The sequence below is a fragment of the Copadichromis virginalis genome, linkage group LG23 (assembly GCF_057382275.1).
Source record: "Copadichromis virginalis isolate Kocher_CV1m ecotype Utaka linkage group LG23, C_Virginalis_male_GT1.1, whole genome shotgun sequence".
In the NCBI taxonomy this organism is placed as follows: Eukaryota; Metazoa; Chordata; class Actinopteri; order Cichliformes; family Cichlidae; genus Copadichromis; species Copadichromis virginalis.
Window position 1 is genome coordinate 10,468,950 of NC_140639.1, and position 12,685 is coordinate 10,481,634.

At 45.2% G+C, this 12,685-nt stretch overlaps 1 protein-coding gene across 2 annotated transcripts; it reads left to right on the top strand.

Moving 5' to 3' along the window:
- Nucleotides 1–2,986: 2,986 nt before the first annotated feature.
- On the top strand, nucleotides 2,987–12,449 carry plcxd1.1 (phosphatidylinositol-specific phospholipase C, X domain containing 1, tandem duplicate 1). 2 transcript variants are annotated; one of them, XM_085448590.1, is made up of 7 exons: nucleotides 2,987–3,220; nucleotides 3,431–3,547; nucleotides 6,743–6,885; nucleotides 7,113–7,241; nucleotides 9,388–9,543; nucleotides 10,018–10,201; nucleotides 10,291–12,449. In XM_085448590.1, the coding sequence occupies exons 2-7, from the start codon at nucleotides 3,439–3,441 to the stop codon at nucleotides 10,533–10,535; spliced, it is 966 nt and encodes a 321-aa protein (XP_085304716.1). In that variant the 5' UTR covers nucleotides 2,987–3,220; nucleotides 3,431–3,438; the 3' UTR covers nucleotides 10,536–12,449. The 2 variants fall into 2 exon arrangements, with proteins under 2 accessions (XP_085304716.1, XP_085304715.1); XM_085448589.1 differs by having other exon boundaries at nucleotides 3,434–3,547.
- Nucleotides 12,450–12,685: the final 236 nt, after the last annotated feature.

The following is a 12,685-nucleotide window of genomic DNA, read 5'->3' on the forward strand; positions in this document are numbered from 1 at the left end:
ACTTTCTCTCCTTTTCTTTCTCTCTGATTGTGTAATAAAAGTATGAACATGTATTTAAAAGTTACACTTGTGTTTGAATCCTGCAGCTTATCACACATTTGATTTCCATGTGTGACAACTGCAAGTGTCCCGAGTGAGGACAGACTGAGGGACCCACTGCTGCACATCATCTGTGAGGCTTTGCACCCCTGATGATCCACCAGGACAAACTCAGCAGTGTGTGAGGAAGAGGAGGAGGAAGAGCCTGCAGCAGCTGACAGATGGAGAGAATAGACAGACTGTTCCCTGTTTGTGAAGGACTGCTAGAAAAGTTTAAACTAACTGTCTGTCCTGAATCTGTCTTATTAGGTAATGTTCAAATAATTTTATCATTCCAGTGTTTTCAGTGTGGGAGAAAGTACTCAGGGCCTTCAAGTTACACACTATGAAAGGCAGCAACAAGTTTAATATTCAGAAACCTAAAGTATGTATCAGCAGCAGAATGGACCTAAAAATAAATGTTTGTTTCAGTTCTATGAAGCTTTGAGTATTTTGGATTAGTAGCACTGTGTGTTTGTTGTATCATCTTGCTGTAATTGTTTATATGCTTTATATATTCTGAGGTAAGTTGATCTATATGTTACATCATATTCTATAATGATGTTATGTGTTTGTATACTTTCTGCCCAGTTTGACCCATTTAGCAGAAGTCAGCCTGTTTAAGGCTCTGATATCTATTCTGTATGACGTAAAGCAGTTATGACATGGTATGATTTTCTCACCCAACAAAGGAATATTTAATATACTCTTCATTCTATCAGAAACAGTTTTCACAGCTCGTGCATTTTCTTTTTAGACATATATGTAAGCACTGAGCCAAATGTAATGTAATGCCAACATATTAAAAGAACAATATTTGTCTCTTATGTATAATACATCTGTATATACACTGTCAAAGGTAATTGTCTTTGAGTGAAGATTTAAGGTGATAGGAAATATAAATAACTGCAACTTGAATCTTTGACCCAGAGTTCAAGCTCACTGCTGTAATATCCTGTTAAAAAAAATCTATGTATATATATATATATAAATGTGTATATATATATCATAATAATCTGACAATAACTATAATATTGGCCATATTATATTTACATTACCAAAGTGAGATGACTTTAGTCTCATGAACAACATGAGCTAATTGTTATTTACTAACTAATCTTAAATGACTGTTCAGTACAGAAATGAAGCCCGACTATCATGTTTTACAGTCCTGTGGTCTCAGTCTCAGATACTCAACTAATCAAAGTGATGTCATGACAAAAATGATTGACCAAGAAAACATTTTTCCTCCTTCATTTCTGTCACACAATGCTGTATGAAACGTTTCTCGCGGTTAGTATCATGGTTGCTAGGCAACCTGAGCAGCGTGATGAAGGCTGAACCGTCCCATTTCACAAGCCTCTCACTTCCTCACTTCTTGTACATAGTACGTACTGCGCGTATGTCAAGCGTGCGGTCTCTTAATTGGGACACAGCCAGGGCTGGACTGGGACAAAAAATCGGCCCGGGCATTTTGACTAGAGACCGGCCCACCAAAAATGTGACGTCATTCAGGGGTAAAACCGCAAAGGATTCTGGGAATTTGTGGCAAGAGGTACTAGCGCATGCAGGCTTTCAATTGAACTCAGTTACACAACGATAAAAAGAAACACAAAAAATGGCAAGAAGCTGTTGTATTATTAACTGCAATAGCCGGTGTTGTGCCAAAAAGTGATTGTCTGCCAAAAACTGATTTCTGGTATTTACCAAAAACTGATTGCTCGTATTTAAATTGCTATAAGTAACTTGTTGGGCTATAATATGTGAAACATATGTCAAATGCATCCCTCATGGATGACATAAAGTCATCTCTCCATCTCTCTCTCCTGCTCTTTTATTTCTCTCTCTTGCTCCATCTCTCTCTGCTGCTCTTCTGTCTCCTCTGTCACAGACTTCTCCACTTTTGATGATAAATCAGCCTGGTGCAACATGTAAGGATTGGTGCAATTTGTTAAGATTTTGAGGAGTTTGAGAAACTAACCTTAAGCATAAAATAAAATTTACTATCAGTAACTTCATAGCACCCGCCCAGCAGTATATAAACTCCGTCATGCTAGCTAGTACGCAGTACCAGTTATTCTAAGCGACTGTAAAAAGTCAGCACAACGAAAACAAACTACAACTAAACTTGGTTTATATCTGACACAGATAGACAGCAGGTCATAACTTTTTACCTGAAGTTCAGTTCCTCTGCCACTATGACCGGCGGCCGCCTCGGGTCTCTCCTCCTCTTGCCTCCCCTTTCCCTTATCCACCTGCTGGCCTCCACCACTTGCTGATGTTGCTAAATCTGTGGAAGCTATGCCATAGCTACCGCCAAACAATTCAGTTATTTTTTAAACATTTGGCAGCGTCTGCCTGAAGGGCTTGTTTCTTTTTGGCCCTAATTTTTTCTGCACCTCCTTTCCTTTTTTTGTTCTCCATTTCTTTAGTTCGTGGATTGCTAAACAAGAGGGAGGGTGCATCCGACCTCCTCGGCTGTAATTGGTCCAGCCCAGAGTCGATCATGACCAATTGGCCAATCCAACACCTTTCATTATTTATACCCTTCCAAAAAAACAAAAAAAAAAAAAAAATCGATCGGCCCATAAAAACAAAAAATCGCCAGCGGCCCACCGGGCAAATGCCCGGTATGCCCGATGGCCAGTCCAGCTATGGACACAGCCTCAGTGTGCTCACTGGAATGTCCGGCACCTGTACAGTCCCACAATAAACACAGGAAGACCAGAGACCAGACGAGTCGCCCCCTGCTGGAAACGGGAGAGAATGTCCATCTTTTATGTACAGGCGTTTCATCAGCTGATCAAACGTCGTGACGTCTGTCCAGATGTTTTACCTTCACGTGCATTATGGAGGTGAGCCGCGTGTGCGCGCGGGGCTGCAGCAGCCTCGAGGTCCTGCGGTCTCTTTAAGAGCGGAGCCGCGCTCTCGCAGCGGCGACCGGAAGCGCGCGGTCACGGCTCACCGGTAACAGACAGAGATCTGCTGCGGAGGATCCCAGCTTTCTCCGCGTGTCAGTCACACATGCTTAATGTGCCGCTCCGGTCATGACTCGTGCACGCGCTCTCAGACCGGCGGCTCGTGGCCTTTGTCAGCGGGCTCTGCTCGCGTAAGCGGATCTGAGACACAGAGGGACGATCAGGTGAGGAGGGCTGACTGCAGCACACACACATAAACACACAGGCACGCGCAAGTTTACTGCTGTGAAACAGCGCAGTGCACGCACCTGCTCACTTTCACTTTATTAAACATTAATAACACAATGTAATCAGTGAACCTGTGTGTGTGTGTGTGTGTGTGTGTGTGTGTGTGTGTGTGTGTGTGTGTGTGTGTGTGTGTGTGTGTGTGTCAGCAGCAGTGATGTCCGGGCTGAGTGAGCCCAGCCTGATGGAGCTGCCCATGGAGAGTTGGATGTCTCGCCTGCCATGTGCGCTGTGGGATGTCCCGCTGTTCCACCTGGCCATCCCAGGTAGGCCTGGTGTTGGGGGCAGATGGTGCTGATGGTGTGATGGGACCTGAATCAGTTTGTTCTGTCTTATTGTCTCTGGTTTATTGATGATTCTCTGACTGTGAGGACGTGATGAACGCATTGTGTCCACATTTCACACACACACAGTTCACCTGCTGCTCTCACAGTCAGAGATTCACCTGTTCATTCATTTATCAGCCTCTTCATGTTTTCTGCCTGATTGAACTGTTTCCTATTGAACTACAATTTTATTATGTGTCTCTTATCTTATCTCAGGAAAGTGGTAATTAAAATAACCAATGACAGAAATCTGAGATCAAACAGCAGACTCAGTAAGAAAGGAAAGATTGGAGCGATAAAGGAAATGTGCTGCAAGGAGACCAAGAAAAGCCAAATGCAGATTTGTGTGTTTGCATTTCTGTTTGTTATGCAGCATGTCTTATTGTCGTCTTAGTGAGTGGCTTTATTTCTTGACCCACAAGTACAAACCCAGAAAAGCTCCAACAAAGTCAGACGCTGAGTAAAACATAAAGAAAGGCGCATTTTCTTCACTGTAGAACAGAAAAAACTGTTTTGAATCAGTGAGTGATTGTGGATACAGTTTACGAAAAAAAAAGAAAAGAAAAGGGAAACACAAAAACAGGTTACATTGAATACAAAACAGAACGTTTTATGTTAGCACATAGGTAAAGAAAAAGAAAACAAACAAACAAACAAACATAAACAGAAAAAGACAACCCAGGAGGGGCGATTGATACTAACAAACCCTTTTCTTACAAACCACGCAGAAGTTAGCTGCAACACCACTGAGCTTCACATTCCCATTAACACGGACACACATTGGACCTCTATGGAATAAGCAAATCAGTTAGTCAGCAGAAACATCCTTAAATTAAAGGTTAGAGAGGTTTGTCAGAAAAAGACCCCAGATTTAATCAAATGTACCCTTTTGGTTCTGGATGGAGCAGTGGATCTTTTCAAGACTAAGACACGACATGAGATCAGTTTCCTCTTTGTCTTGGTCCATTTTAAAGAGGAGGCAGTGCCGTTTCTCCATCATGGTCACACGTGGCTTCGTGTCGGAGTGACGGAGCTGTAGCTGCATGTGTGGACGGCATGCCGAGCTGCTTGAAGACACTGGTTTCTGGAAGTGTTCCTGAGCCGTGCACAGATTTATCACAGAGCAGTGTTTCTGCTGAAGGTTACAGTCATCAGCCTGCGCACAGAGATTCCCCCAGATCCTCCGAGTGTGCTGATGATGTCATGTTGTGTAGATGATGAGATGTTCACAGCGAGGACTGCGATTCTGAAACAGGTTGTGAACCTCTGAGAAGCTCCGCATCTCTGAGATGATCTTTTTCTACCTGATCACGTGACCGACCTGCTGCCAGCTCACTTTTGATCTTCTCTTTAGCACCGCTGACTTTCACACGCTTTTGTTGCTCGATCCCAACTTATAGGGCACGTCGCCCCCGCCAAATTCCACATGAGCTCGGATTTGTCACGAGCAGTAAAATGAAAATTCATTTTCTCAGTTACATTTTCCTGGTTTTATTGAACATTTGAAATATCTGTCAGAGAAACAGGAACAGCGGCTTTAACAAGGATCATACATGTGCTGACTCGGTCGTTTCAGCTGCTAAAAATGGTTGATTAATAAATGAAGACATTGATGAAGCACCTTTTTACACACACGTGCCAAAAACAGTATTTATTGTGTGACTTTAAAGGTTTTGGGCTCAGTTTGGGGGTTGGAGAAGCTCCAGATCCACAGCTTCATACACTCAACAAAAATATAAACGCAACACCTTTGTTACTGCTCCCATTCCCCATGGGATGGACGTAGAGACCTAAAATTCATTCCAGATACACAATATAACCATCCCTCCCAAACAGTGGTCACAAATCAGTCCAAATGTGTGGTAGTGGGCACATCTGCTATATTGAGATAATCCATCCCACCTCACAGGTGTGCCACATCAGGATGCTGATCTGACATCATGAGTAGTGCACAGGTGTACCTCAGACTGCCCACAACAAAAGGCCACCCTGGAATGTGCAGTTTTTTGTGCTATTGGGGGTCTGGGGACCCAGAACCGGTCAGGATCTGGTGTGACCACCATTTGCCTCATGCAGTGCAACACATCGTCGCATGGAGTCTATCAGATTGTCAATTGTGGCCTGTGGAATGTTGGTCCACTCCACTTCAATGGCTGTGCGAGGTTGTTGGATATTCGTGGGAACTGGTACACGCTGTCGTATACGCCGGTCAAGCACATCCCGAACATGCTCAATGGGTGACATGTCCGGTGAGTATGCTGGCCATGCAAGAACTGGGACATTCTCAGCTGCCATCTGCCCTGAACAATGTGAACCATGATTCATCCGTGAAGCGCACACCTCTCCAACGTGCCAGACGCCATCGAATGTGAGCATTTGCCCACACAAGTCTGTTACGACGACGAGCTGGAGTCAGGTCAAGACCCCGATGAGGACGACGGGCATGCAGTTGAGCGTCCCTGAGACGGTTTCTGACAGTTTGTGCAGAAATTGTTTGGTTGTGCAAACCAATTGTTCCAGCAGCTGTCTGGGTGGCTGGTCTCAGACGATCTTGGAGGTGAACCTGCTGGATGTGGAGGTCCTGGGCTGGTGTGGTTACACGAGGTCTGCGGTTGTGAGGCCGGTTGGATGTGCTGCCATATTCTCTGAAACGCCTGTGGAGACGGCTTATGGTTGAGAAATGAACATTCAATGCACGGGCGACAGATCTGGTTGACATTCCTGCTGTCAGCATGCCAATTGCACGCTCCCTCATTGCTTGTGGCATCTGTGGCATTTTGCTGTGAGACAAAACTGCACATTCCAGGGTGGCCTTTTGTTGTGGGCAGTCTGAGGTACACCTGTGCACTACTCATGATGTCAGATCAGCATCCTGATGTGGCACACCTGTGAGGTGGGATGGATTATCTCAATATAGCAGATGTGCCCACTACCACACATTTGGACTGATTTGTGACCACTGTTTGGGAGGGATGGTTATATTGTGTATCTGGAATGAATTTTAGGTCTCTACGTCCATCCCATGGGGAATGGGAGCAGTAACAAAGGTGTTGCGTTTATATTTTTGTTGAGTGTATGTGCAGGAAGTCTGTCAGGGCCAAGTGGAACATTCAGGATTATCTTTGTCCCTTTCAGGCAGCCATAATGCAATAACCTACTGCCTGGATACGGACGACAGGTCTCCCATCGACCTCATGCAGCCTGACATGCTGCAGAAGCTCGACAAATTCATGAAGCCCCTCATTCGTCCATTTGTGTACAAGTGGGCAAAAACCCAGGTAATACTTTTACAGCACTGTTCTGAAACAGCTGTCGCCTGAGGCGGATTACACTGTACAGTATCAGAGAGAAACCCAGCCATCCCACGATCCTCTACCAGCAGCTCACGGTGACAGTGGGGAGGAGGAGCACAATGTGATGACAGGCTGTAACTGTACCTGTGTTAGTCCTTCTTGTGTATAAAGCCGGACCTGCTGTGATGAGTTGTGTGTCCTCCATGTTTCAGGAGTGTTGTATAAAGCATCAGCTGGACTGTGGGGTGAGGTACTGCGACCTGAGGATTGCACACAGGCCCAACGACAGCTCCACACACCTGTACTTCTACCATGGCGTCTACACCACGCTCACTGTGGAGGTGACTCACAGCCCGGTCACACATATGCAAACAGATGCTAAATCCATGACAGGTTTAGATTTGGAATTCTGTGGGCTTCATGGTTATCCAGTCTGGCTTTTAGCTTTCTTCTTCACAGCTTACAGAGAAAGTTATGTTTCAATAGAGAGCAACAGAATATCAACCAAAAATCCAGAAACTCAGTTTGAAATAAGTATTTGATCCCCTACAGACGCCCACAGAATGGCTGTGTGGCCCACGTAGCACAATCACCCAGTCAGATACTCCTGATCTCAGCTCGGTGTGCGAATAAAGCACCGCTGTCCACAGACTGCAAGACCAAAGAGCTGTCACCGGATGTCAGGGGCAGGACTGCAGACCTGCACCAGGGTGACGGAGCGACAGGAGAGAAGGTGAAGCTGTCAGTGCGATTATTCAGAAATCTAAAGTGAGGATGATCCTGAGAAAGGTGGTGGGAGGAGCTTGTTAACGACAGTCACAGATGACACCGCAAGTAGCATGAAGTTTGCAGTGAACATGTGAATCACAAGCTTGACAGAAAGTGCTGAGTCGCGTTTTCAAATTCAAATTCAAATTTTATTTGTCACGTACACAGTCATACACAGTACGATATGTAGTGAAATGCTTGGACAACTGCTCGTGACCTAAAGAAAACAAAAAAGGAAAGGCTATGAATAAGATAGGAAATAAATATGAAAAATTAAAAAGGGTAAATTTAACTAGGAAGGAATAAAATATAAATTAAGGTTAAAAATGAAATAACTGTACAACACAAATTAGAATGAAGGGTAAATTTAACTGGGAAAGAATAAGATAAAGATAAATATATAAATTAAAGTTGAAAATAAAATAACTGTACAACAAAATACACAATACACAATATAGAACTATATAAGAATGTATGAAGAAATCTAAATATATACACAATAACAGCAGCTGTACAAGTATTAACCGGAAATGAAGAATATAGTGACCAGTGTTGTGCAAAAACAATGTCCAGAATGTCCAGTGTGTGTGTGTAAGAACCATATGTGTGGGTCAGTACTGTGTGGTGGTGTGATTGAGAGACCGTATCGCCTGCGGGAAGAAGCTCCTCCTCAGTCTCTCTGTGTTGGTCTTCAGGGAGCGGAATCGCTTTCCTGACCTCAGCAGAGAGAACAGTCTGTTGTTGGGATGGCTGAGGTCCTTCACGATCTTCCTGGCCTTGGTCCGGCACCGCCTGCTGTAGATTGAGTGCAGGTCAGGGAGCTCGGAGCGGATGGTGCGCTCAGCTGACCGCACAACCCTCTGTAGAGCTCGTCTGTCCTGCATGGTGCTGTTCCCGAACCAGGTTAAGATGTTTCCCGCCAGGATGCTCTCTATGGTGCACGAGTAAAAGTTCCTGAGCACCTTGGAGGGCAGTTGGAAGTCTCTCAAGCGTCTGAGGTGGTAGAGACGCTGTCGGGCCTTTTTCACCACGGTGTTGATGTGACAGGACCATGACAGGTCCTGCGTGATGTGAACTCCGAGGTATTTGAAGCTGTCCACTCTCTCCACTGGGCACTCGTTGATGACGGGGGTCTGGTAGTTCCTCTCCTGCTTAGTGCTGAAGTCCACTATCAGCTCCTTTGTCTTACTGACGTTTAGAAGGAGGTTGTTCCTCTGGCACCAGTTCTCCAGATTCCTAATCTCCTTCAGGTAGGCCGTCTCGTTGTTATCAGAGATCCTGCTGCTTTCCTTTAATACGCGTTCACTCAATGACATGAAAACCAGTTTATACCTTTCAGGTTTGTTCTGCGTCTTTGGTTGATATTCTGTGATATTCTGTGATAACTTCCATAAGAGACAGACCGTCTTTGGAAGTGAGCACACACACACACACACACACACACACACACACACACACACACACACAGAGTAAGAGTATCCCTATGTTAATCTGAGTGTTCAGGGATTACTGCACACACACTGAGCTCATTTTTAGAAACTTTGACTATGTTTGACATGAGCAATCCCACACGCGTGTTTTAAAGCAGGAACAGAAAACAGCAGGACTACATCATTAGGAACAAAATGGCAGCAATAACACGTCAAATCAGCTGTGCACGTGGGCGGGATGAAGTTCATTTTGGTGTGTGAGGGTTGAGCTCGCCTGTGTCTCTGACAGACAGTGCTGACGGAGATCCGAGAGTGGCTGGACGCCCATCCCAAAGAGGTGGTCGTCCTCTCCTTCAGCCACTTCCTCGGCCTGAGCCAGGAGCTCCACGCGGTGCTGCTCACCACCATACGTACCGTGTTTGCCTCCAAACTCTGTCCCAAAAAGGTACGGATGCACTTCCTGTTTCCTGAAACATCTCATAGGTTTCTAACTGTAAGGGTGAAGCCGGCACAGAATCCCAAAGTATCCTGTTTTACAGATTTACAGCAGAGGTGCTGACAGGGCGCTCCTGTTAAATAGCTCACACTGGATGAACCCATTTCACGGCAGTCGCACACGCATCAGTCAGCCAGTGTCAGTATCAAACACCTGGACGTGACCACAGAGAGGATTCATCCATCCATTTATGCCTCCTCCAGTTTAGCTCCGCCCACAAAATGTGCAAACATTAAAACCGACTGTACACAAACTTCATATATCAAAAAAGTGGACTTCCATTAAGTGTACTTCTTTGACCTTTAACTCATATTAAAGAGCCTGGTGGGGTTTATTTAAACTTTTAGGGAGGATTATGGGAGCCGTGGTGATTGCATTACCTGGATTATTAAGGCGTTCACGGCTCTGATGTGTTGCTTTCAGGCTGAGGTCACTCTTCGTAAGCTCTGGGCTTCGGGCTACCAGGTGATCGCGTCCTACGAGCACAGCACGGAGCGCCGGCACACTGAGCTGTGGCCGGACATCCCATACTGGTGGGCCAACAAATGCAAAGCCGAGGCTCTGATTGATGAGTTTGAACGCATGAAGCAACAAAACAGGAGACCAGGTGACCTGCTGACGAGTCATGATGTCAGACAGGTGAGGATTAAACACATTCACCATCTGGATCTCACCGTGTGTGCGTGTGTGTTTCAGGAGGTTTCTTTGTGACGGGGATTAATCTGACGGAGGACCTGAAGTACATCTGCACCCACCCAACTGAGTCCCTGAAGGACCTGGTGATGTCCACGTACCCGACGCTGCTCGGCTGGGTCAAAGAGCAGACGCCCGGCGAGGAGGACGGCTCGCTGAACATCATCGCCGGCGACTTCGTCTCGGAGAGCTGCTTCGTGCCCACCGTCGTGGCGCTGAACCAGAAGCTTCTGAAGCGGTCCTCGTGACTGTAACAAGCGTGGCCTGAGGAGAACATGAACCACAGCATGAGAAGCACACAGACCTTTTTGTTAGCGGTGACACAATAATACTTGAATATTTGTTCAGACATGGACGTTTCAGCCTTTAAGCTGCTTGAAAACAGACGTTCTGGTATTTGGACCTGCACTGTTTGTTTACACTCACCTCATTATTTATGCAATGTTGGAGGCAGCGCCGTGGCCGGACTCACGTTACGCTGACCGGAGCAATAATTCTACAAATAATCCAGTGCGTAGGCTTTTTAGAGCGGGGTCGTGCTGCGTGAGATCGATCCGAACCCCTCACAGTCAGCTGCAACATGACCCTACCGTACAAGCGAGCCTTCACCTGCTCTCCCCTGTCCCACCTGCTGATATGAGCCTGAAATTTACCCAGGATGCACCTAAACTGTGACAGATCGTCACACTGTTGCTCACAGCTGCTCAGAGATGAGGAACAGAGTTCAGAGGTCTGCAGAGTTAAACTGAGTGGCGTTAAACACCTGGTGTCTTCTGGATAAGAGCTGAAACATCTTCACAAAGTCGAACTGCTGCAGTCTGAAACACAGTTTAAATGTCCCAAAAGGTTGATTCTGTCCATCTGGAAGAAACAGCCCAGTGTTCATTCAGTGGGCTGGTTTCAGTCATTGTGCAGAGGTACTGTTTATAAGGTTGGAGACCTGCAGTCAGCTGAGACTGAAGAAGTCTCTAAACTCTCACTGAAGAAGGATGAGGACAAAACGTTTCTCCCACTGAAAGCATCCAGATGAACAGAATCAACTTTACTGGTATTTCTTTACCTGGATGACTGAGCATGTATCGAGATGCAGCTTAAATGTGTTTTCAGCCCTGACGGGTTCATGTGCTCTTATGAAAGTAATCATGAGTGTAAAATATTCCCGGTATGAAGGTAAAGATATGTGTGGCATCAGTAAATAATCTGAAAGAATCAGCTTATTGTGAGGGGTCAGATGGGAGCTGCTGCTTGATTTTATTTTGAAATGACCCACGAATAAGCACAACGAATTCAGCGAGCACACGTGACTGTACTCTTTTATAATATTGTGTGTGCAATATTATTTCGTATTTAACCACAGAGAATGTAGAAGAGATTTGAAACTTATGCAAACTGCATGGAAAACATATTTGCATGAAGACAGCCCCGACTGTTCTACTAAAGCCTGATTTAGCCAGTAGATTGAGGTTTTCCTCCCAATGATGCTGTGCCGCTGTGCCTGTGGACATGAGCTTTTCCAATAAACACAAGCATTTGTAAGAAAATCCTCTTTTTGTTCCCTGACTCATCAGCACAGTGTGAGAGGTTTTTCCCATTACAGCTGAACTCAGCCGGAGTGATCTGCCCTCTGCAGGGTTTCGCCAGCAGGGCGCAGTGTGACTGCTCTGTCTTTTCCTGACCACTTTCTGTGTCATGAGGTGAAGGAAAGGAGCACGGAGCTCAGAAAATCTGATATGTTTGTTACGTCATTCATTTTTTCTTCCCCCTGCTGATCCCGTCCATCTCCTCTGGATCTCCTTTATTCAGGTTTCCTGTGACTGAAGTTCATCATCATCCTAAAAGCTGAAACACAGAGCTAATGCAAACTGAGTTACAGGCGCACGACATATAAGGAATGACACAAGTGACAGCTGTCATTGTAATCAGCTTGTGAATGGACGTGTGGCTTTAAAAGTACAATGATAGACGGAACCTTCAAAACCTTTAAAACTCTGAACTTTTCTTTTTGATAGAGCTTATACAGCAGGACAGTTAATCAAAAACACAGCAACAAGTCCACCTCTGATTCGCTGAAAGACTCTGAAAGACTAAATGAATGTTTTGGAGTCAAAGTCTGGACTTAAATCAGACTGAGCTGCTTCATTGTGACCTTAAACAGGCGTTCATGCTGGAAAATTCTCTAATGTGTCTGAATTAAAGCATTTCTGCAAAGAAGAGTGGGCTAAATTTCCTCCACAGTGACATGAAAGACTCACTGAAGGCATCACAAATACTTGGTGGTGGAACAGCCAGTTATCAGGTTTAGGGGCCGTTACTTTTGCACACAGGGCAGGTAGGTTTACATAACTTTCATCACTATCTTTGTCCAATATTCAAATTTGATGATCTGAAAAATGTAAAT

Bases quoted from the DNA above. Each gene is read 5' to 3' on its own strand.
- plcxd1.1 (XM_085448590.1), top strand. From the start codon at position 3,439: ATGTCCGGGCTGAGTGAGCCCAGCCTGATGGAGCTGCCCATGGAGAGT. The intron at 9,544-10,017 runs GTACGGATGCAC...TGTTGCTTTCAG, and splicing joins CCAAACTCTGTCCCAAAAAG to GCTGAGGTCACTCTTCGTAA. The intron at 10,202-10,290 runs GTGACCTGCTGA...TGTGTGTTTCAG, and splicing joins GCAACAAAACAGGAGACCAG to GAGGTTTCTTTGTGACGGGG.